Source organism: Eschrichtius robustus, chromosome 1 (genome assembly GCF_028021215.1).
Source record: "Eschrichtius robustus isolate mEscRob2 chromosome 1, mEscRob2.pri, whole genome shotgun sequence".
NCBI lineage: Eukaryota > Metazoa > Chordata > Mammalia > Artiodactyla > Eschrichtiidae > Eschrichtius > Eschrichtius robustus.
Window position 1 is genome coordinate 49,689,326 of NC_090824.1, and position 26,455 is coordinate 49,715,780.

General features: G+C 35.4%; 1 protein-coding gene across 3 annotated transcripts in view; it reads right to left on the reverse strand.

The window, feature by feature from the left end:
* Nucleotides 1-26,455, reverse strand: part of ATL1 (atlastin GTPase 1) — an 86,093-nt gene that overhangs the window by 25,665 nt on the left and 33,973 nt on the right. For 2 of the 3 annotated variants that reach the window (XM_068529670.1, XM_068529822.1), the window contains exons 3-7: nt 11,496-11,743; nt 9,346-9,480; nt 8,776-8,880; nt 3,370-3,420; nt 1,196-1,252 (exon numbers count right to left, since the gene is read on the reverse strand). In XM_068529670.1, coding sequence (XP_068385771.1) covers nt 1,196-1,252; nt 3,370-3,420; nt 8,776-8,880; nt 9,346-9,480; nt 11,496-11,743 — 596 coding nt within the window. The remainder of the gene's footprint in view (nt 1-1,195; nt 1,253-3,369; nt 3,421-8,775; nt 8,881-9,345; nt 9,481-11,495; nt 11,744-26,455) is intronic. The other variant, XM_068529754.1, reaches the window with a different exon arrangement.

Genomic DNA, 26,455 nt, shown 5'->3' on the forward strand with positions numbered 1-26,455 from the left:
AAAAAGCACGATCATTGGATTGTATGGTAAGAGTAGGTTTAGTTTTTTAAGAAGTTACCAGACTATCTTTGAAAGTGGCTGTACCATTTTGCATTCCCACCAGAAATTTATGAGAGTTCCTGTTGCTCTACATCCTCATTCGTGAAGCATGTGGTGTTGTCAGTGCTCTGAAATTTGGCCATTCTAATAGGTGTGTAGTCGTTCCTTTGCCTGTTTTTGATGGGCATCCCAGTCTTATTTGCAAAACCTCCTTGCACATTCTATATATTAATCCCTTTTTGATTTTTGACATTGTCATTATCTTCTACCAATCCAGTTACTTTGCTTATAGAGTCTCCTGATAAATAGAAATACTTTATTCTGATATAGTAATATCCATCAATTTTTCACTACATTTTTTTTAGTGGGGGGGGGTCTTAGTGAATAACTTTACTCACCCCAGTTCAGAAGGATATTCTCCAATATTTTATTCTATTAACTTTATAGTTTTAAATTTCATATTTAGTTCTTTAATACAATTGGAGCTCTCTTCCACATATGGTGTTCAGTGGAAATTCAACTTTTTCTTCAAAAAGTGAATTAGCTTTCCCAAACCCCAGCTATTAATCCATCCATTTCCCACTGGTTTATGACATGACCTCTACTGAATACTAGGTTTCCATATATAGAGGGATATTTCTGAACTCTGTTTAGTTTCATCTGGTTTTCTCGTATCTGTGCAGAATCACACCATTTTCATTGCTATGGTTTTCCAGTATGTATTCAATCCCCCAATTTGGATTTTCTTTTTAAAAACTGACAAATCAAAAGAGAACTTAATTTTTCCATGTAAGTTATAGAAAAATGTGTTGAATTTCTCAAAAAATCCTGTTGTAGTTTTAATTGGAATTGCACTGAGTTTATTGATTAATTTGGGGAAAATTAAATTCTCTACAACATTAAATCATCCTGTCTGGAATCATATTATATCTCTCTGGTTTATATAAATTTTCCTTTATGATCTTTAATGAAACTTTGAAAATATTTTCTCCATAAAGGTCTTTATATTTTGGATTTTGGTAGTTAACTATCAAAGCTTTTTTTCTTTTTTGCTATTGTGAATGGAGAAAGAAACATGACCCTCTCAATTAATATACCTGGTTATAATCTTCAGGAAACTCTAATAAGAATTTATCATCATTTTATACCCACTCACCTGAAATGGCTTCAGGAATGTTTCCTCCATTGCCAGCCTGCCATACTCAGTGAAAAGCTACAAGGAAAATCACACACACACACACACACACACACACACAGAAAACTTCAGTATCTGCAAAGTTCTACTTCTTGGTTTTCTTCCACTAATTTTTTTCTCTAGCTGTAACATAATACTATATTATTAAGATTAAAATAATCATTTTAAGTAACTAAGTATTAGATAAAGCAGAGCTACAGTAATTATATATTTTAAAATTAAGGACATAAAGTACATTTTAAAAATGAAGTTTCCATTTTAAAGGTAACACCTTTTATATCTAAAATGTAGGACAACTTTTTTTGTGGGGAAGATGGGGGACAAAGAAACATGTTAAATGACCTTTCAAAGCAAAACTTGCATAGATTAGACCAGAGAGCTATAAACTAAGTAGGATAATTTACTGTTGTTGCCAGAGGAAATTTAATGTCCCGATGGTCTTGATCATTACAAAGACATACAGGCATTTGGTTTAAGAAGTGAAGAATCAAATACACCACCTTCTTTTATTTTTTTATTGCTCCCAATTGAGAGGTACCATATCATTTTGTGTTGCCAGAAATGTAAAGTTTGGGAGAACGTAGACTTGAGGGGGTGATTGTGATTGGGCCTCTGGTGAGAGTTCCGTCCAGATTGGCCAGGTGGATTTCCCCATATGTACACAGGAAATGCCGCTTCATCACACAAGAGTACCAAGCCACAGAGGCTTCTCAGAGCTGGGGAAGGATGCCGGCACAGAGGATTCCCCTCCTTTGCCCCTTTAGAATAGCCCCCAAAGTACCACACTGCCTCTCCTGTGAAAACTATGGGAATCTAGAAAGCAAATGGTAATAACTAGGCATCTGATTAGAGTGATTAAATGAAAGTCTAGAATATGTCTAAAAGGCAGCAGGTCCAGGGATTAGAATCATTACTCATTCTCATTAGAATCATTTACTAACATAATTTGAATTCACAATCTTTTTTGAGGAAGGATGAGGTGTTGTCATTTACAGGAAAATTTTTAAATGATCTCAAAAAAGATCACTTAATATCAAAGTCCAAAATCAGTCCTTTTTTAGAAATCCTAAACTGGTATTGAACAGTGCCATGTCATTAACTTGCAAAGCAACTGGCTAGGTTATGACACATGCCTAAAGAAGCAATTGCACTCATTCTAAGATACGTCTAACAATTATTGGGCATATTGCCTATTTGTCATAAATGGTCAGTGTGATGTACTAGAAACATATTTGGGAGTAATGCTAGATGTGAACTCCAAATGATATTCCCACTCTCACAGATCATCCTTTGTTATTTGTTAAACTGCACAAGGTTCTTATTGGCAAGATAAAATAATACATTGAAAGCAAAATTTTCTATAAAATATGCAGAGGAAAACTATCAGAGAAACAATAGGTTCTTCTATGTAGCCAAGAATAACATGAATTGAAAAAGAGTAGACAGCGTGACAGAGATGTGAACTATCTTTAGGAAACATCTGATCTTCTACTTATTTGAGATTTAAATGCTGCTTGGAGAGTGGAAGAAGCACCGAGTCCAACCAGATGATCAAATTTCTATTCCCACTCTGCCACTAACTAGCCACATGAGTTTAGGCAAGTCATTTTTTTTTTCAGAAAAAAATTTCTCATCCAAAAAATATTAAGGATAAATTAGGTGTCACTGAGATCTTTTTCAGATATAAAATAGAATTCTATGAGTAATCATCAGGTAGTCCCCCATAGTTCTTAGCTATAAAGTGGTCCACAGGAAAAAAAATCTGGCATACAACTGATATCATACTAACAATTATTAAATCCCTAACCATAAGACTTCAACTTCACATTTTGGGTCACTTTTAAACCAAAGGTTCTTTCTCCACTCTAATTTGCCATATATTTTTCCATATACAGGGTTGACAGCAAATAGCTTTACTGAAACAAAGGACTTTGAAAACTGAATTAGAAAGAATATAATCATACAGGGCTAGAACTAGAAACCTGGAAATGGGACAACCTCCATTTGGTTACATTTTTAAATCTTTCTGACTGTTATGTTTTCCAAGTACAAGAAGACCCCCAAAAATCCTAAAGTTCTGCTGTACATGCCCAAAAGATTACCAGATATACAAAAGAGACTGTAAATATTGTTACCTGAAGGTGCTGAAGATCATCCTCCTGCACATTTTGAGATAAGTTATATACCTTGATTAAGAAATAAAGTCAAAATAAGAAAATAATTAGCAGCATACTAAGCACTTATTTTGTTATTCTCTATTTTTTGAAATATCAATTTCACAAAATCAAACTCTCTCACATATATTTATAAGACCTTGAGAGAGGAGTAAAGAAAGCCTGAGAGACAATAAATAATGTACAATGATCATAAAACTTTTCCAGAAATACAGTAGCTACCTGATTTGGAGACAGAATATTAAAATTATTTTATGAACCTAATTCAACAATTAGTAATAAAATAATCATTCTTACAAGCATATCAAAATAATAATAATCTAGATCTTAATAACCCATATATACAATTTTGTCTTGAAAAATTATGTTGGCTTCTTTACAATCAATTATTTAAATCTATAGAAAGTTCCATCACATGAAAGTTAAGTTCTGAATATCATGCTTACATCCTCAAACATATGCATTATTGCTTCACGAACAGATCACAGCATTAAGGTGAAATTCTTTTTTTCTAAGTAGGAGGATAAATATCAGTAACTTCAAAGAAAAGTTAATGATGTTTATATGTTTATATACTGATACAAACAGTATACTCTGTGTACTTATTTAAATAATAGACCACTTCTCAGATAATAATAAAAAATAGTCATACTAAGGACTTAGATTTTTCAGCAAAAATATTTAATGTCTCCAGGAAAAATATAAATAGTAAATAATAAATATTTAAAAGGCAAAATCAATCTGGTTTCAATTGACTTGTGTAAATTGCACATACTGTTGACTATGAAGAAGTTAGATATTAAGTTTGTATTTTAAAGGCTAATTAAATTAAGAAGTATATTTTTATAAGTTAGTCAGTCTTACACCTACATTAATGAATAGATCATCCAGACAGAGAATCAATAAGGAAACACTGGACTTAAACAATACATTAGATCAGATTGACTTAATAGATACATAAAGATCATTCCATCAAAAAGCAGCAGAATACACATACTTCACAAGTGAACATGGAACATTCTCTAGGACAGATTATATGTTAGGTCACAAAACAAATATTAATAAATTCAAAGAAGAATGAAATCATATCAAGCAGCTTCTCCAACCACAATGGTATGAGACTAGAAATCAATCACAAGGGGAAAAAATGGGGAAAAAAACCACAAAAATGCTGAGATTAAACAATGTGCTACTGAATAACCAGTGGATCATCAAAGAAATCAAAGAAGAAATTTTTTAAAAACCTAAAGATAAATGAGAGCAGAAATACAACATACCAAAATCTATGAGATGTGGCAAAAATGCTTTTGAGAAGGAAGTTCATAACAATATAGGCCTACCTCAAAAAAACAAGAAAAATCCTGAATAAACAATCTAACTTTACACCTAAAGAGACTAGAAAAAAGAACAAAGCCCAAAGTTAGTAGAAGGAAGGAAATAATAAAGATCAGAGCAGAAATAAATAAAATAGAGACTAAAAAAAAAAATAGAAAACATCAATGAAACTAAAAGCGAGTTGAAAAAATAAAATCAATAAGTCATTAGTTAGACTAACCAAGAGAAAAAGAGAGAGGGTTCAAATAAATAAAATCAGAAATGAAAGAGGAGAAATTATTATTGATACCACAGAAATACAAAAGATCATAAGAGACCACTATGAACAGTTATATGCCAACAAATTGGACAACCTAGAAGAAATGGATAAATTTCTAGAAACATGCAGTCTTCCAAGACTGAATCATGAAGAAAAAAAAAGTCTGAATAAACTGATTACTAATAAGGGATTGAAACAGGAGTCAAAAATCTCCCAACATACAAAAGCCCAGGACCAGATGGCTTCATTGGCAAATTCTATAAAACATTCAAAGAAGATTTAATACCTAGCTTTCTAAAAATATTCCAAAAAATTGAAGAGGAGGAAAATCTTCCAAACACATCTTATGAAGCCAGCGTTATCCTGATACCAAAACCAGAGAAGGACACCACAAAAAAGGAAACTACAGGCCAATATCCCTGATGAATATAGGTACAAAAATCCTCAACAAAATATCAGCAAACTGAATCCAACAATACATTAAAAGGGTCATACACCATAATTATGTGGGATTTATTCCAGGGATATAATGATGATTTAACATCCACAAATCATTCAACACAACACATCACATTGAGAAAATGAAGGTTAAAAATCATATGATCATCTCAATAGATGCAGAAAAAGCATCTGACAAAATTCTTCCATTTACGATAAAAACTCTCAACAAAGTGGATATAGAGGAAATGTACCTCAACACAACAACGGTTATATACGACAAACCCAGAGCTAACATCATACTCAAGGCAAAAGGCTGAAAGCTTTTTCTCTAAGATCAGGAACGAAACAAGGATGCCCACTCTTGCCACTTTTATTCAACATTGTGTTTGAAGTCCTAGCTACAGCAATTAGGCAAGAAAAATAAATGGCATCTACACTGGAAAAGAAGTAAAACTGTCACTGTTTGCTATTTCATGATACTATATATAGAAAGCCCTAAAGACTCTAACAACAACAAAAAAAACTGTTGTAAAGTTTTTTTATCCCAGTAAAGTCATGGGATACAAAATCAATACATAGAAACCCATGGCATTTCTATATACTAATAATAAACTATCCGAAAAAGAAATTAAGAAAACAATTCCATTTACAATTGCATCAGTAAGAATAAAATACCTAGGAGTAGAGTTAACCAAGGAGATGAAAAACCTGTACACTGAAAACTATACACCACTGATAAAAAGTTAAAGAAGACACCAAAAAATGGAAAGATATTCAGTACTCATGGATTTAATATTGTTAAAATGTCCATACTACCCAAAGCAATCTATAGATTCAATGAAATCCCTATTAAAATGCCAAATGCATACTTTACAGAACTAGAACAAATAATTCTAACATTTTTATGGAATCAAAGAAGCCCTTGAATAGTCAAAACAATCTTGAGAAAGAAGAACAAGGCTGGAGGTATCACACTCCCTGATTTTAAACTTTACTACAAAGCTATAGTAATCAAAATAGCATGGTACTGGCACAAAAAAGACACATAAATAAATGGAATGGAATTGAAAACCCAGAAATAAACCTATACATATATGGACAAGTAATCTATGATAAAGGAGCAAAGAACATACAAAAAGGAGAAAGGACAGTCTCTTCAATAAATGGTGCTGGTAAAACTGGACAGCCACAAGCAAAAGAATGAAACAAGACCACTATCTTACACCATACACAAAAATTAACTCAAAGTGGATTAAAGACTTGAATGTAAGACCTGAAACCATAAAATTCCTAGAAGAAAACATAGGTGGTAACCTCACTGGCATCTGTCTTAGTGATGCTTTTGTGGATCTGATTTGAAAGGCAAGGGAAACAAAAGCTAAAATAAACAAATGGGACTGTATCAAACCAAAAAGCTTTTGCAGAGTGAAGGAAACCATCATTAAAACGTAAAGGCAACCTACTGAATGGGAGAAGATATTTGTAAATCATATGTCCAATAAGGGGCTAATATCCAAAATATATAAAGAACTCATACAACTCAGCATCAAAAAAACAAACAACCCAATTAAAAAATGGGCAGAGGATCTGAATAGACATTTTTCAAAAGAAGACATACAGATAGCCAACAGGCACAAGAAAAGATGTTCAACATCATTAATTATCAGGGAAATGCAAAACAAACCACAATGAGATACCACCTCCCACCTGTTAGAATGGTTATTATTGAAAAGATAAGAAATAATACATGTTGGAGAGGATGTGGAGAAAAGGGAACCCTCATACACTGTTGGTGGGATTGTTAATTTGTGCAGCCACTAGGGAAAACAGTATGGAGATTCTTCAAAAAGTTAAGAACAGAACTACCATATGACCCAGCAATTCCACATCTGGGTATTTACCTGAAGAGCATGAAAACAATATTCAAAAGGATATATGCACCCCTATGTTCAATGCATCATTATTTACAACAGCCAAGATATGGAAACACCTTCAGCATCCAACAATGGATCAATGGATAATGAAGATGTAACACACACACACACACACACACACACACACACACACAAAACACACACTGGAATACTACTTGGCCATAGAAAAGAAGGAAATCCAGACTTTGTGACAACATGGATGGACCTTGATGGTATTATGCTAAGTGAAATAGGTCACATGGATAAAGACAAATACCATGTGATTTTACTCATAAGTGGAATCTAAAAACAAAAACAAAATGAACAAATAAAATAAAATAAAAATGAACTCATAGAGATCAGATTAGTGGTTACCTGGGGAGAAGGGGGGGTGAGGGCTGGGCAAAATGGATGAAGGGGGTAACTGTATAGTGATGGGTAGTATCTAGACTTGTGGTGGTGATCACTGTATACAGATGTTGAACTATAATGCTATACACCTGAAACTTATATAATAATTTTTTTAAAAAGCTAGGCAATCATAGGTTATAATCATGACTTATTTTAAAGTCCTTTACAAAAAAATTCAGTCTTCCTTCTATCCATCCTTTCATTGTCCTAACTACACATAATGCCCTGGTTGCCGGTTCACTAGCTCCATTCTCCCCACATACTTATAATTTTAGCTTTGACTTACTCATCCTAACCACTTTGCCTTTCCTACCTTTTAAAACTATTTTACCTTTCTTTGATGGTCTGCTTCTTGGTTACTGTCTCTTCTCGCTCTTTCCAGTGAATAGAAAATCTAAAAATTGTCTTAAAATTTTTATGCTATGTGTTCTGTGATCATAGTAAAACTCTCAAGGACTTTCAGGACAACTTATAAAGCACACAATAACTTCAAAAACAATACTTAAAAAAGAGAGAGAAAAAAGGAAAGAAAGACATTTACTTTCCTAAATGCACATTAAGATACTACAAAAAGTTGTGAACATATATAAATGTTTTTACATTTAGAAATGTTTCTACTGGCTATGTAAAACAAAATTTGCATTTATAAATCTTACTTCATTAACTGTAACTAATAATAGGTAGTCTCAGTGCATCTACATACATTTTAAGATTTAATATTATTGACTTTACTGTAGGCTTGAAATAGAAAAAATTATCAATAAGATAATATAACATTTTCTGACTAAAGCAGGCAATTTGAAAACTGATCAGAAATTAGATTACAGTAATAAAACAATTCCACTCTTAAGGAAATCATAAGAACTGGTATGCTAATTGAGTCAAATAATATTATATAATTTACCATTTCTGTTGTTTGTCTCACTACCACATGTATATAGAAATACATATATTCATAATTTTTATTTAAAGAAACATCCATCAAAATGGATTTATTTTATTCCATACCTGTATTGAGCTGATCATTGTGCTAAGGGCAAATACTGTGGCCGAATCTCTCAAAGTTGACTGACTATCAAAGGTTCCCTGAGTATCCATCAATAGCACTGCAACCTATAGGCAAGTAGAGTACATTATTGATATTTTATAGAACATGCAGGGTATTAGGGTTACTACAAAGTTAACACCATAAGAACTAAAGCAAACCATTAGCAATGAATACTTAATAGGTAATTTTTCACATGTGCCATGAATGCCACAGAAAATAAAAATATTAATTAGCTGCTGACTACTGTAATGATTAATTTTCGCTGGTAATTCAACATAACAGAAATAGCACTGAAACAAAATATAGATGTTAGCTAGCTGATCTGCTGTTCTATTGTCCCTATGATTTTGCCTACTGTGATCAGTAGAAAGGGAAACTGGGAACATGAAATAGGATGCTACCCACTTCCCTTTTAAACTTCATGTCAAATGGTCAAAATTAGTTTTCAAAAGAGCATTTTGGAGGACCCTGAAAAGTGGTAACTGTTGGCAAGTGAAAACTCAATTTTCTTTAAGAAGTTCACACCATACCTTTTTACCGTCAGGTTTATTGATAAGGAAGACTTCACTCCATATCTGGATTCCCGTGGTCTCTCGTTCAGATCCACCTCTCCACGAGAAGCCAGTCAATGGTTCATTGTAATCTCCAACCCAATCAACTGATTCCTATAAATTAAGAAAGTCTATGATATTGAACTAGATATGTAGTACAGGTTCTTCCACTCATCCATACCAGTTTGTATCCCTCTCCAACTCTAGACAAAAGGAAACAACGTATGCACATCTATTATATTGATACACTTACTTTATTTACTCATCCAAAAAATAATTATGAAGGAGCAACCATCTGTCACATTTTATGCTACATCCTGGGGATACAAAGATATCATTCCAGAAAAGAGGAAGCTCACAGCCTAACAGGGGGACAGACGTGCTAACAAACCATTATGATGCACTATATGCATGCCAAAATGGGCGTGTATATTAGATATAAATGGAAGCACAAGAAAAGAAACAACTAACTCTTGGTCAGTTAAGACTTCATAGGAGAAGTGATATTAGAGCTAAGACTTGAAGGACGTTTAGGAATTTTCCAGGTGAGCAAACTCAGGGAGGGCATTCCAGAAACAAAGAAATAAAGGTATAAGAGAGCATATTATGTCAGGATATATACAATAATAATATACACAAATGTTTTGCTATTGGGGGAGGAGGGAGCGAACAGCAGGAGGAGAAGCACCTAGTAAAAAAAACAAAACAAATCTGTTACACTTTAATCTGAGCAAATGCTATTTAACATAAGCAACATGACAAGTGTTATTGAGTATTTCATTCTAATGTTTATCGCACAGTTAAAATTACAAATATGCCTAAAGCTATATAATCCCAAAGAATGGAAAGTATACTAATTTTGTTCACTCAATTTTCCCACCTACGTTAAGTAGTGTACTAATGTTGGTATGATAGAAATAGAAAGTGGTAAGAATTTTGTTTGCTTTCAAAGCCTGGAAGTATTTTGGTTGTTCTGTTCTTGATTTGTTTGGACTGAGGCTAGAGATAGAAGATGTTAAAGTTAACATTACCAAGTTGTTCAAAAATACCCTACCTATAAAAGATCAATCCAAAATGGATAATTATGATATAAATGCATAACACAAAGTTTCTTTGGGTAGTATGTCTATTCTGCCTCAACATCCATATTGGCATCCGAATTACTAAGGGTAAAAGTGTAGAAAAAAAATACTGGTATGCTCTCTACTCCTAACCTTCTGTTCCCCAACTCTAATCTCCCATTTATTCTTCTGCTTTTGGTTGATCCTAGGCCCCTTAAAGTCTCCTTTCTATGCCACACTATTGTCTCAAATGTTATGACACTGTTGGTTGCCTTTGGGGGTGGGTTAAGGGTGAGACTGAGCGGGAAAAGATAACAGAACTTTGTGGGATAACAGCAAGATACACTTGATAGGTTTTGGGGCTACCCAGGTATTTACATTTTCCAAAAAAAGCAATTGTACAGATTGCTTCAGATTGGTGCATGTAACTATATGTAAATTTTACAACAAAAGAAAAAAACTAAATAAATACTGAAATATATAATAATGATGTATATTGAAATATTTATAGGGAAGCATACTGAAGTCAACAATTTACTTTGAAATGAACCAAAAAATAAGATGGAGCAATGGATTGAAACAGGGAAGAATAGCTGGAGACACATGTGATAAAGCAAAGAATATTAATGTTAATGGTAGAATCTAGGTAGTGCATATCCAGGTGTCTACTGTAAAATTCTTTTAAGTCTGCTGCATGCATGAAAAATGTCATAGTAAATGTTGGGGGGGAAATGACTATAATAAAAATTATGACAAAAGTTATTTGACATTTTAAACACTATTTAAGATGTAAAGTTTATAACCATATCACTGTACTTGTCTATTTTCAAAAGAGCTTTAAAAATGTTACGTTCTAAGGGAAATGTAGCAAAGTGGCTTCAGACAAAAGTGGCCTATATAGTTTGGTGCCGAAAGCACCAAAGTTGGAATGGTTACACGATAGCATTTTAAAACTAGTTCATCTTTAGGGAACATAATAATGGAAATATTGGACACTACTACTAAATAAAAACACAAAGTCATGAAAGCACAGAAATCAGAAAACTTTTCAAAGCACCTCTTCCCTACCTGCTTATACATGTATCTCAACATGAAGTCCATCAGGAATGATTTTCCTTTTCTAAATGCTCCAGCAACAGATACAGCAACGACCTCCTTGTCCCTGATAGCCTCTGAGAGAAGGATCCGATTTAGTGCAGTTTCATCTAACTCAAAGGAATGGTCATCTCTGACAATGAGGACTTGGACTGGTCCTGCCTTTTTCACTGGCTCTTCCTCTTCAGAGCTCCATTCACACCCCTTTTCTGAAAAGCCACCTATTGAATAAAATAAGAATTTATTCAGCAAATGATCTCAAAACACAGGAAATGGATATGTACCTCTCAACATTCAAACATCTGAAACAGGAGCACAGTGGAATTAGAAATGTTCATTTCATTGACATATATTTATGTCATTTACACCATATCTCTGAAAGACTTACATCTGGTCTTTCTGATCAAGTGGCCAAATCAAACAGAATTTTATTTTTAAGAAAGCTCTAAATCAGTACAGAGATCTCTGTTTGCTGAGTAAGAAAAAAAAAATCAAAGCAAAGGACTCTACTTTTGGAGAAGAATAAAATAGCCTTAGTTTACACTTAATCCCTTAGAAATAAGTTTAGTTATTCACATGAAAGATCCTTGCAACACTTTTTAAAGCTGAACATGCATATGAGGAAATACACAGAGGGACTCAGAATCACATATTCTTGAAACTGGAATAAATCTCTAAAGCACCCAGTTCAGCTCCCTCCAATGCATGCAACCCATCTACAAAATCCTAGACTCTTAATTGTCTAAAATTATATTTTCTAGCAATGGAAGTTACAGATAATTAAATTGGGTAGGGCCAGATTACAGAAGACCTTCAAATCTATGGAAAAGAGGTCTGGATATAATTCAATAAAAAAAAAATAAGAAGCTTTTCAAAAGTTACTTTGTGTGGAGATCTTATAAAAAAGGTTTGTGACTCTGGGAGATTACTAAATCTCTCAGTTTCTCTACCTGTAAAACAGAAACTATTAATAGTACCTATTTAATAGGGTTGTTGGAAAGATTAAGGGAGTTACTATATGTGAAGTGTTGAGAACAGTGCTTGGCACACAGCAAGCTCATAAAGGTTAGCTATTATCATCATCATCACCATCACTACCTTGGGATTATAAACTGAACTAAGTATTCCCAGAAGAAGTTTCTGCCTATTTTCTATAAATTTATGTGTTTGTGTATGTGTGTGCATGGATGTGTGTGTTCACATGTGCGTGTTTTCAGAGTTTTCTATTTAATTGTCAGAAATACTGTTTCTGACAGAGGTCCTCTTTTAGAAATCATCCCTAATATACAAGAATTTTAGAACCCTAGACCTTGGCATTTGCAGTATATTACAAAACAACTTTAATGTGTCAAGTGACACATTCCTATATCCATAACCTTTTTAATGTAACTTTGTAATGTCTTCCCACTTTGACTCCGGGGTCAGCCATGTAATTTGTTTTAGCAGACATGACACAGCAGAGACTTGAAAAAGCACTTGTGTGTTTCCATTTTGCTCTTTTGTCTCTGCCATTCATCATGAGAATATTCCCAGACTAGTCTGCTGCAGGATGAGAGACTCTTGGAGCAGAGGCAAACTGTCCAGGTCCAGCCAAGGCCCACAGCAAGCCAACCCCCAGCCACATGAGGGAGCCCAGCCAAGATCAACAGATTTGCCTAACAACCATTTCAACATGTGACCAATAAATACTATTGTTCTATGCCCCTGAGGTTTTGTGACTATTTATTATGCAACATAACAGGCAATAAATAACTGATACACCCTACAACCCCTTCCTCTAGAAAGGCAGTATAGTGTAGTGGTTAAAAACACAGGCTCTGGAACAAGACTGCTGAGATTCCAATCAAGACTTCCCCATTTCTTAGCTGAGTAACCTTAGATAAGTTGTTTAATCTCTTTGTGTCTACCTCATAAAGTTGTTATGAATTAATATATGCATGTAACACACTTAGAACACTGGCTGGTATATGTATTGGTATATGCTATTAGCATTATTAAGATTTACAAAACTAAAGCCAAATATGTAACTGACTTTGCCCAAGGAAAATAAATGCAATTTCTATATCAGGCAATCTACCATGGATGCTTTCTTGTGTTATTTATTTATTGCTTTCAATATTGTAGCAAGGTATTTATTATTATCTGTATTTTTGACACATGAGGAAGAACTAACTGGATTAAGTAACTTTCCCAAGATCACACCCTCTAGAGTTCACATAGTAACTGTCAATTTGGGTTTAGATCCCAGGTAATTAAACTTTCATCTCAGAACTTTCCACTATAATATTCTGCCTCTTTAGCGGAAATCAAATAACTTTTGGACAACACATAAATGGGCTCATTTGCTTTCTATCAAAACAACAGAAAGTCAAAACATACATCAATTAATTCCTCAGATCAGATATATGACCTAGCCCCAAATCAACCCTTAATAATATTAATTTTGAAGTAAACTGGGCTCTTAAATAACCTTTCATCCAAATTTTTGAAAACATATTTAACTAGACACTCTTCATTATGTCTATTTGATAAGAAGTCTCACAACTAGAGAAAAACAAGGCAGTTATATCTGTCAGCATAATTTTAAATGAGTTTTCAGATCATATTGATGTATGTATACACATATATCACACTGATAACTACATATATTGCTGTTCATCTGTAAGATAATGCTACTGAAATATTACAAATCTAACACATAATTTTAGTTTTTCATTAGTGGAGATAGACATACACCATTACTTTCTGAGCAACAGTATGAAGCATCTGGAGACAACAAAACCACTGCGTTAGCCATGAATCAGAGTTGTTCTCTCTGCAAAGTTAAGAAAAATTGATTTTACATCCAACAGACAATAGCTTCTATATTGCCATATCACAGATGCTGGAGTCAAGAGAGTCTTTGTTTAAATCCCAGCTTCACAACTTACACATATAAGAAGTTGTGGAATTTATTTCACCTCTCAATGACTCACCATCTTCCATCTGAAAAATGAGATTAAGAATGGTACCTGCGGGACTTCCCTGGTGGTGCAGTGGTTGAGAATCTGCCTGCAATGCAGGGGACATGGGTTCGATCCCCTGGTCCAGGAAGATCTCACATGCCGTGGAGCAACTAAGCCTCTGTGCCACAACTACTGAGCCTGTGCTCTGAAGCCTGCAAGCCACACCTACTGAAGCCCGCACACCTAGAGCTCGTGCTTCGCAACAAGAGAAGCCACTGCAATGAGAAGCCCGTGCTCTTCAATGAAGAGTAGCTCCCGCTCACCGCAACTAGAGAAAGCCTGCGCACAGCAACGAAGACCCAATGCAGCCATAAATAAATAAATAAATAAATAAATAAATAAATAAATAAATAAATAAATAAAAGAATGGTACCTACATCTGAGGCTTTGTGATGATTAAATGAAGTAATATTCATTAAATGAAGACCAAAGAGCTTGATAATTATTATGTACCTAATAATGGTGACCACCTAATATTGCTATTATTTATTACCTATTCATATTTTATTCCAGCATTACTTACCCATCTTATTTCAGCCTCAGTAAAAGGTTCTTTCTGAGGACAACAACACACATTCTTTGATGAACCTCCTTACCTATGGTGTAGTTTTAATCTGCATATACAACTGATGTGAATCAGGAAGGCTGCCTAGACATAATATTTTGGATAGAAAAACATCTTCAGAGCTGAAAACTAGATCACAACTTTCTACAGACTGAAATAATTCTCTAAGATTGCTTGTAGCTAACTACATACATGCAAGAGGTACTCTGAATGGAATTTATGGGTTGTAATTTTTTTCAAATATTCAATTTCACAACGTGCTCAGAAATTTTTTCTAAGTGGCTGTAGCAAATTCTCACTCCCCACCCACTCCCAGCAGTTTATTAGACAGTCTATTGACTCACATTCTTTCCAACACTTGGTTTTGTCTGACTTTTAAATTTTTGTCAATTGGATAGGTATAAAATGAGTAAGTGGTATCTCACTATAGTCTTGATGTACATTACTCTAAACGCTAATGAAGTGAGCACATGCCTTTTGTTCATTTTTTTCTATTAGATTGTCTTTTTCTTAATGATTTATAGTGGTTCTCTATATATTTTGAATGCTAGACCTTTGTTAGTTATGTGTATAGCAAAAATCCTTTGGTTTAGAGCTTGTCATTTCACTTTCCTTAAGCTGTTACTGATGAACAGCAATTATTAATTTTGACATAATAGATTTTATTAATTATTTTATCACTAGCACTTTGTATGTCATGTTTAAGAAATTATTCTTTACAAAAGCATGAAAGACATTCATATATATTGTTCTAGTTTTTAAGTTTTGCTTTTGATATTTAGGTCCTTAATCAACCAGGAGCTGCTAACTGTATAAGAGGTGAGATAGAATTCCAACTTGATTTTTTCAATATGAGTAACAAAATTTTCAGATTTCTATTTAACAAAGCCACTTTTTCCCTCTAGTGGTCTGCCACATCATAGTTAAAAGTTACACACACACACACACACACACACACGGACCCAGAAAGAGACAGGGAGACAAAGAAAGAGAGACTTTGTTTCTGACCTCTCAACTTTTTTTCTTTTTTTTTAACATATTTTTTTTAACATCTTTATTGGAGTATAACAGCTTTACAATGGTGTGTTAGTTACTGCTTTATAACAAAGTGAATCAGCTATACATATACATATATACCCATACTTCCTCCCTCTTGCATCTCCCTCCCATCATCCCTATTCTACCCCTCTAGGTGGTCACAAAGCACCAAGCTGATCTCCCTGTGCTATGCAGCTGCTTCCCACTAGCTATCTACTTTACATTTGGTAGTGTATATATGTCCATGTCACTCTCTCACTTCGCCCCAGCTTACCCTTCCCCCTCTCCATGGACTCAAGTCCATTCTCTACGTCTGTGTCTTTATTCCTATCCTGCCCCTAGGTTCTTCAGAAGCATTTTTTTTTTTTTTAGATTCCATATTTATGTGTTAGCATATGGTATTTGCTTTTCTCTTTCTGACTTACTTCACTCTGTATGACAGACTCTAGGTCCATCCACCTCACTACAAATAACTCAATTTCGTTTCTTTTTATGGGTGAGTAATATTCCATTGTATATATGTGCCACATCTTCTTTATCCATTCATCTGTCGATGGACGCTTAAGTTGCTTCCACATCCTGGCTATTGTAAATAGAGCTGCAATGAACATTGTGGTACATGACTCTTTTTGAATTATGGTTTTCTCAGGGTATATGCTCAGTAGTGGGATTACTGGGTCATATGGTAGTTCTATTTTTACTTTTTTAAGGAACCTCCATACTGTTCTCCATCGTAGCTGTATCAATTTACATTCCCACCAACAGTGTAGGAGGGTTCCCTTTTCTCCACACCCTCTCCAGCATTTATTGTTTGTAGATTTTTTGATGATGGCCATTCTGACTGGTGTGAGGTGATACCTCATTGTAGTTTTGATCTGCATTTCTCTAATGATTAGTGATGTTGAGCATCCTCTCATGTGTTTGTTGGCAATCTGTATATCTTCTTTGGAGAAATGTCTATTTAGGTCTTCCACCCATTTTTGGATTGGGTTGTTTGTTTTTTTGATATTGAGCTGCATGAGCTGCTTGTAAATTTTGGAGATTAATCCTTTGTCAGTTGCTTCATTTGCAAATATTTTCTCCCATTCTGAGGGTTGTCTTTCTGTCTTGTCTACAGTTTCCTTTGCTGTGCAAAAGCTTTTAAGTTTCATTAGGTCCCATTTGTTTATTTTTGTTTTTATTTCCCTTACTCTAGGAGGTGGGTCAAAAAGGATCTTGCTGTGATTTATGTCATAGAGTGTTCTGCCTATGTTTTCCTCTAAGAGTTTTATAGTGTCTGGCCTTACATTTAGGTCTTTAATCCATTTTGAGTTTACTTTTGTGTATGGTGTTAGGGAGTGTTCTAATTTCATTCTTTTACATGTAGCTGTCCAGTTTTCCCAGCACCACTTATTGAACAGGCTGTCTTTTCTCCATTGTATATTCTTGCCTCCTTTATCAAAAATAAGGCGACCATATGTGCATGGGTTTATCTCTGGACTTTCTATCCTGTTCCATTGATCTATATTTCTGTTTTTGTGCCAGTACCATACTGTCTTGATTACTGCAGCTTTGTAGTATAGTCTGAAGTCCGGGAGCCTGATTCCTCCAGCTCCATTTTTCTTTCTCAAGATTGCTTTGGCTATTCGGGGTCTTTTGTGTTTCCATACAAATTGTGAAATTTTTTGTTCTAGTTCTGTGAAAAATGCCATTGGTAATTTGATAGGGATTGCATTGAATCTGTAGATTGCTTTGGGTAGTATAGTCATTTTCACAATGTTGATTCTTCCAATCCAAGCACACGGTATATCTCTCCATCTGTTTGTATCATCTTTAATTTCTTTCATCAGTGTCTTATAGTTTTCTGCATACAGGTCTTTTGTCTCCTTAGGTAGGTTTATTCCTAGGTATTTTATTCAGTTTGTTGCAATGGTAAATGGGAGTGTTCCCTTAATTTCTCTTTCAGAGTTTTCATCACTAGTGTATAGGAATGTAAGAGATTTCTGTGCATTAATTTTGTATCCTGCAACTCTACCAGACTCATTGATTAGCTCTAGTAGTTTTCTGGTAGAGTCTTTAGGATTCTCTATGTATAGTATCATGTCATCTGCAAACAGTGACAGCTTTACTTCTTCTTTTCCAATTTGGATTCCTTTTATTTCTTTTTCTTCTCTGATTGCTGTGGCTAAAACTTCCAAAACTATGTTGAATAATAGTGGTGAGAGTGGGCAGCCTTGTCTTGTTCCTGATCTTAGTGGAAACGGTTTCAGTTTTTCACCATTGAGGATGATGTTGGCTATGGGTTTGTCATATATGGTCTTTATTATGTTGAGGAAAGTTCCCTCTATGCCTACTTTCTGGAGGGTTTTTATCATAAATGGGTGTTGAATTTTGTCGAAAGCTTTTTCTGCAACTATTGAGATCATCATATGGTTTTTCTCCTTCAATTTGTTAATATGTTGTATCACATTGATTGATTTGCATATATTGAAGAATCCTTGCATTCCTGGGATAAACCCCACTTGATCATGGTGTATGATCATTTTAATGTGTTGTTCGACTCTTTTTGCTAGTATTTTGTTGAGGATTTTTGCATCTATGTTCATCAGTGATATTGGCCTGTAGTTTTCTTTTTTTGTGACATCTTTGTCTGGTTTTGGTATCAGGGTAATGGTGGCCTCGTAGAATGAGTTTGGGAGTGTTCTTCCCTCTGCTATATTTTGGAAGAGTTTGAGAAGGAGAGGTGTTAGTTCTTCTCTAAATGCTTGATAGAATTTGCCTGTGAAGCCATCTGGTCCTGGTCTTTTGTTTGTTGCAAGACTTTTAATCACAGTTTCAATTTCAGTGCTTGTGATTGGTCTGTTTATATTTTCTATTTCTTCCTGTTTCAGTCTCAGAAGGTTGTGCTTTTCTAAGAATTTGTCCATTTTTCTTCCATGTTGTCCATTTTATTGGCATATAGTTACTTGTAGTAATCTCTCATGATCCTTTGTATTTCTGCAGTGTCAGTTGTTACTTCTCCTTTTTCATTTCTAATTCTATTGATTTGAGTCTTCTCCCTTTTTTTCTTGATGAGTGTGGCTAATGGTTAATCAATTTTGCTTATCTTCTCAAAGAACCATCTTTTAATTTAATTGATCTTTGCTATCATTTCCTTCATTTCTTTTTCATTTATTTCTGATCTGATCTTATGATTTCTTTCCTTCTGCTAACTTTGGGGGTTTTTTGTTCTTTCTCAATTGCTTTAGGTGTAAGGTTAGTTTGTTTATTTCAGGTATTTCTTGTTTCTTGAGGTAGCATTGTCTTGCTATAAACTTCCCTCTTAGAACTTCTTTTGCTGCATCCCATATGTTTGGGTCATCGTGTTTTCACTGTCATTTGTTTCCTGGTATTTTTTGATTTCCTCTTTGATTTCTTCAGTGATCTCTTGGTTATTTAGTAGTGTATTGTTTAGCTTGCATGTGTTTGTATTTTTTACAGATTCTTTCCTGTAATTGATATCTAGTCTCCGAGCGTTATGGTTGGAAAAGGTACTTGACATGATTTCAATTTTCTTAAATTTACCAAGGCTTGATTTGTGACCCAAGATATGATCTATCCTGGAGAATGTTCCATGAGCACTTGAGAAGAAAGTGTATTCTGTTGTTTTTGGATCGTCCTATAAATATCAATTAAGTCCATCTTGTTTAATGTACCATTTAAAGCTTGTGTTTCCTTACTTATTTTCATTTTGGATGATCTGTGCACTAGGGAAAGAGGGGTGTTAAAGTCCCCCACTATGATTGTGTTACTGTCAATTTCCCCTTTTATGGCTGTTAGCATTTGCCTTATGTACTGAGGTGGCTCCTATGTTGGGTGCATAAATATTTACAATTGTTATATCTTCTTCTTGGATTGATCCCTTGATCATTATGTAGTGTCCTTCTTTGTCTCTTGTAATAGTCTTTATTTTAAAGTCTGTTTTTTCTGATATGAGAATTGCTACTCCAGCTTTCTTTTGATTCCCATTTGCATGGGATATCTTTTTCCATCCCCTCACTTTCAGACTGTATGTGTTCCTAGGTCTGAAGTGGGTCTCTTGTAGACAGCATATATACAGGTCTTGTTTTTGTATCCATTCAGCCAGTCTATGTCTTTTGGTTGGAGCATTTAATCCATTTACATTTAAGGTAGTTATTGATATGTATGTTCCTATTACCATTTTCTTAATTATTTTGGGTTTGTTATTGTAGGTCTTTTCCTTCTCTTGTGTTTCCTGCCTAGAGAAGTTCCTTTAGCATTTGTTATAAAGCTGGTTTGGTGGTGCTGAATTCTCTTAGCTTTTGCTTGCCTGTAAACGTTTTAATTTCTCCGTCGAATCTGAATGAGATCCTTGCTGGGTAGAGTAATCTTGGTTGTAGATTTTTCCCTTTCATCACTTTAAATATGTCCTGCCACTCCCTTCCAGCTTGCAGAGTTTCTGCTGAAAGATCAGCTGTTAACCATATGGGGATTCCCTTGTATGTTATTTGTTGTTTTTCCCTTGCTGCTTTTAATATTTTTTCTTTGTATTTAATTTTTGATAGTTTGATTAATATGTGTCTTGGCATGTTTCTCCTTGGATTTATCCTGTATGGGACTCTCTGCGCTTCCTGGACTTGATTGACTATTTCCTTTCCCATATTAGGGAAGTTTTCAACTATAATCTCTTCAAATATTTTCTCAGTCCCTTTCTTTTTCTCTTCTTCTTCTGGGACCCCTATAATTTGAATGTTGGTGCATTTAATGTGGTCCCAGAGATCTCTGAGACTGTCCTCAATTCTTTTGATTCTTTTTTCTTTATTCTGCTCTGCGGTAGTTATTTCCATTATTTTATCTTCCAGGTCACTTATCCGTTCTTCTGCCTCAGTTATTCTGCTATTGATTCCTTCCAGAGAATTTTTAATTTCATTTATTGTGTTGCTCATCATTGTTGGTTTGCTCTTTAGTTCTCCTAGGTCATTGTTAAATGTTTCTTGTCTTTTCTCCATTCTATTTCCAAGATTTTGGATCATCTTTACTATCATTACTCTGAATTCTTTTTCAGGTAGGCTACCTATTTCCTCTTCATTTGTTTGATCTGGTTGGTTTTTACCTTGCTCCTTCATCTGCTGCGTATTTCTCTGTGTTCTCATTTTGCTTAACTTACTGTGTTTGGGGTCTCCTTTTTGCAGCTGCAGGTTCATAGTTCCCGTTGTTTTTGGTGTCTGCCCCCAGTGGCTAAGATTGGTTCAGTGGGTTGTGTAGGCCTCTGTCTGTGTTTTGGTGGATGAGGCTGGATCTTGTCTTTCTGGTGGGCAGGACCACATCTGGTGGTGTGTTTTGGGGTGTCTGTGACCTTATTATGATTTTAGGCAGCCTCTCTGCTAATGGGTGGAGTTGTGTTCCTGTCTTGCTAATTGTTTGGCATAGGGTGTCCAGCACTGTAGCTTGCTGGTCGTTGAGTGGAGCTGGGTCTTAGCGTTGAGATGGAGATCTCTGGGAGAGCTTTCTCCATTTGATACTTCGTGGAGCCGGGAGGTCTCTGGTGGACCAATGTCCTGAACTCAGCTCTCCCACCTCAGAGGCACAGGCCTGACACCCGGCCAGAGCACGAAGACCGTGTCAGCCACAGGGCTCAGAAAAAAAGGGAGAAAAAAAGAAAGAAAAAAAGTAAAATAAAATAAAGTTATTAAAATAAAAAAATTATTAAAAATAAAAAAATTAAAAAGTCATAATGAAAAGAAAGAAGAGAGCAACCAAACCAAAAAACAAATCCACCAATGATAACAAGTGCTAAAAACTATACTAAAAAAACCCCCCCAAAAAACGGACAGACAGAACCCTAGGACAAATGGTAAAAGCAAAGCTATACAGACAAAATCACATAAAGAAGCATACACATACACACTCACAAAAGGAGAAAAAGGAAAAAATATATATATACATATATCTATATATATTTTTTAAAAAAGAGAGCAACCAAATCAATAAAGAAATCTAGCAATGATAATAAACTCTAATTACTAAACTAAGATAAACATAAAACCAGAAACAAATTAGATGCAGAAAGCAAACACCAAGTCTACAGTTGCTCCCAAAGTCTACTGCCTCAATTTTGGGATGATTCTTTGTTTATTCAGGTATTCCACAGATGCAGGGTATATCAAGTTGACTGTGGAGATTTAATCCACTGCTCCTGAGGCTGCTGGGAGAGATTTCCCTTTCTCTTCTTTGTTCACACAGCTCCTGGGGTTCAGCTTTGCATTTGGCCCCACACCCACATGTTGGTCACCTGAGGGCGTCTGTTCCTGACCCAGACAGGATGGGGTTAAAGGAGCAGCTAATTAGGGGGCTCTGGCTCACTTACGCTGGGGGGAGAGAGGGGTAAGGAATGCGGGGCAAGCCTGTGGTGGCAGAGGCCAGCGTGATGTTGCACCAGCCTGAGGCATGCCGTGTGTTCTCCCGGGGAAGTTGTCCCTGGATCACGGGACTCTGGCAGTGGCGGGCTGCACAGGCTCCCGGGAGGGGAGGTGTGGATAGTGACCTGTGCTTGCACACAGGCTTCTTGGTGGCTGCAGCAGCAGCCTTAGCATTTCATGCCTGTCTCTGGTGTCCATGCTGATAGCTGCGGTTCGCTCCCGTCTCCGGAGCTCATTTAGGCGGTGCTCTGAATCCCCTCTCCTTGCGCACCCCAAAACAATGGTCTCTTGCCTCTTAGGCAGGTCCAGACTTTTCCTGGACTCCCTCCCAGCTAGCTGTGGCACACTAGCCTCCTTCAGTCTGTGTTCACACAGCCAACCCCTGTCCTCTCCCTGGGATCTGACCTCCAAAGCCCAAGCCTCAGCTCCCATCCCCCACCCGCCCCAGCAGGTGAGCAGACAAGCCTCTCAGGCTGGTGAGTGCTGGTCGGCAGTGATCCTCTGTGCGGGAGTCTCTCTGCTTTGCCCTTTGCACCCCTGTTGCTGTGCTCTCCTCCGTGGCTCCGAAGCTTCCCCCCCGTCACCCCCCTCCCCCGTCTCCACCAGTGAAGGGGTTTCCTAGTGTGTGGAAACTTTTCCTTTCTCACAGCTCCCTCCCAGAGGTGCAGGTCCTGTCCCTATTCTTTTGTCTCTGTTTTTTCTTTTTTCTTTTCCCTATCCAGGTACGTTGGGAGTTTCTTGCCTTTTGGGAAGTCTGAGGTCTTCTGCCAGCATTCAGTAGGTGTTCTGTAGTTGTTCCACGTGTAGATGTATTTGTGACGTATTTGTGGGGAGGAAGATCTCCACGTCTTACTCCTCTGCCATCTTGAAGGTCTCTCTGACCTCTCAATTTTGATCCATTCACCAATTTGTCTATACCAGCACCAACAGTACACTATCTTAATCAAAAGCTTTATAAAAATTCATTATATATAGTAGGTCCAGCCTCTCTTATTCTTCTAATTATTATTGGTCTTGGCTATTTTGACCCTTCCATATAAATATTAGAATCAATATGTTAGTTAAATTTTCTGAAGTTACATTAAATTTATAGATCAATTTGGAAGGAATCAGTACTGTTATGGTATTGTCTTCAAATCCATAAACATGAGATAGCTCTCCATTTATATTTGGTCTTTTATCCCCTTGAATAAAATTTTTATAATTTGGAGTGGTGGGGGAGAGGAGATTTGTTACATTTATTGCCAGAAACATTAGTTTTTGTTGCTAACTATAACTGGTGTCATTGTTGCTTTTTTTAAAAAAGAATTATTTATTTATTTATTTATTGGCTGCGTTGGGTCTTCGTTGCTGCATGTGGGCTTTCTCTAGTTGCAGCGAGCGGGAGCTACTCTGTTGCGGTGCACGGGAGTCTCATTGCGGTGGCTTCTGTTGTTGTAGAGCATGGGCTCTAGGCGTGCAGGCTTCAGTAGTTGTGGCTGGCAGACTCTAGAGCACAGGCTCAGTAGTTGTGGCACACGGGCTTAGTTGCTCCACAGCATGTGGGATCTTCCCGGACCAGGGCTCGAACCTGTGTCCCCTGCATTGGCAGGTGGATTCTTAACCACTGCACCACCAGGGAAGCCTCCATTGTTGCTTTTTGAATTATGCTTTATAGTTGTTGCTTGAGTAACGAAATGTAACTGACTATAATACATTAGTCTCATGTTGCAACTTTTGCTAAACTATTATTTCCTATAAATTTTGTGTAGATACTTTTGGTTTCTTTAATGTAGAAATAGAAATAATTTTTACAAATAATGAGTTTTATTTCCCCCTTTTTAATCCTTATGTATTTCTTTTCTTTTTCTTGTATTATTGGACGTTGAATACAATGTTGAATAAAAGAGGTAGTAGTGGGCACAACTTCCTGATTTTAATGCAAGTGCAATATTTGAGGTTGTATTTGTTATAGTTTGGTTGATAGATACACTTTATCTTATCAGGCTAAGGGAGTTCTACTTCTAGTTTACTATTGATTTTTTAAAATCATAAATGGAAAATAAATTTTATCAAATGTCTTTTCTGTATCTATTGAGATGATCATATGGTTTTTCATCTCTAGCCTGTTAATGTAGTGAGTGATATATCTTTTCACTTTTGTATGATCCTAATATTTTCAAGGTGCAGTAGCTTAGTTATACACTATTGGATGCAGTTTGCTAAAATTTGTTTAGGACTTGCACAACTATATTCATAAATGAGTTGAGTCTATGACTTTCCTTTCTCATTTTGTCTTTGGCTGGTTTTATTATCAAAGTTACATGAGCTTTATAAAATGAATTCGCAAGTTTTTCCTTTTCTGTCTTCAGAAAGAGTTTATAGTAAAACATTAAACAGTTTTTTGAAATTTTGATAGAGCTTGCCTGTAAAACCATCTGGGTCCGATATTTTCTTTGTGAGATAATTTTTAACTGCTACCTCAATTTTATTAATACTTATGATGCTATAATTATATTAGTAGTAATAAAGTTTTGTATTTCTTCTTGAGAAGCTTTTGGTACATTATATCTTTCTAGGAATTTTTCTCCATCCTCTAAAATTTCAGACAATATGTCAGTAAAGATATAGATTTGAACAGTATCATTAGTCAACCTGACCAATCTGACAGCAATAATTATAGAACCAGGCATTCTTTTTAAGTTCATATGGGACATTTACCAAATAGACCAGGTACCAGTTCATAAATCAGATCTCAGCAAACTTCAGAGTATTAAAATAATACAAAATATGTTCTCTGACAATAGAGAAATTAAACTAGAAATCAATAACAAGAAGATATTTAGAAAATTCCTAAATGTTTGGAAATTAAGCAGTAAATTTCTAAATAACTTATGAATAAAAGAAGAAATCATAACAAATTAGAAAATGTTGTAAACTAAATGATCTAATGAATGTTCTGATCCATTCATCAATCTGTCTATCTACAGCAGCAATACTACACTATCTTAATCAAACTAGCTTCATGAAAAGTCACTATATATAGTGGGCAAGCCCCTCATTTTTTTTTTTTTTTAATTTTTTTAGGATGAGATTTGTTTTTTTTTTAATTTATTTATTTATTTTATTTATGGCTGTGTTGGGTCTTCGTTTCTGTGCAAGGGCTTTCTCCAGCTGTGGCGAGTGGGGGCCACTCTTCATCGCGGTGCGCGGGCCTCTCACTGTCGCGGCCTCTCTTGTTGTGGAGCACAGGCTCCAGACGCGCAGGCTCAGTAGTTATGGCTCACGGGCCCAGTTGCTCCGTGGCATGTGGGATCCTCCCAGACCAGGGCTCGAACCCGTGTCCCCTGCATTGGCAGGCAGATTCTCAACCACTGCGCCACCAGGGAAGCCCCATATTTTAAAATTATTATTGGTTGTGGCTATTTTGATTCTTTCCATATAAATATTAGAATCAATATGTTATAGTATCTTACTTATATAGAAATAGAGAAATATGACATGTTGGAAACTTGCTTAGAGGAAATTAACACCTTGGAATGCATTTAGTAGAAAAGATGTTTGAAAAATCATAATCTGATATCCATCTCAAGAAGTGAGAAGAAGAATGGCAGACTAAATGCAAAGAAAAGGTAGGAAATAAAGATAATGTCAGAAATCAATAAACTAGAAATACAGATTAACAAGATTAATTTAGTAATCTAAAACTAAGCAAAGAAGATAAAAGAGAAAAAAACATAAATTATCAATATCAGATATGAAAAAGGGGTATCACTACAGATCCTGCAGATATTTAAAAGATAATATGAGGATATTACGAATAATTTTATGCTAACAAATTTGTTAACTTTAATGAAATGGACAAATTCAAAGAAAAACATTTATTTTAAAAATCACACAAGAATAAATAGAAAATATGAATAATCTTACATCTGGAAAATAAGTTAA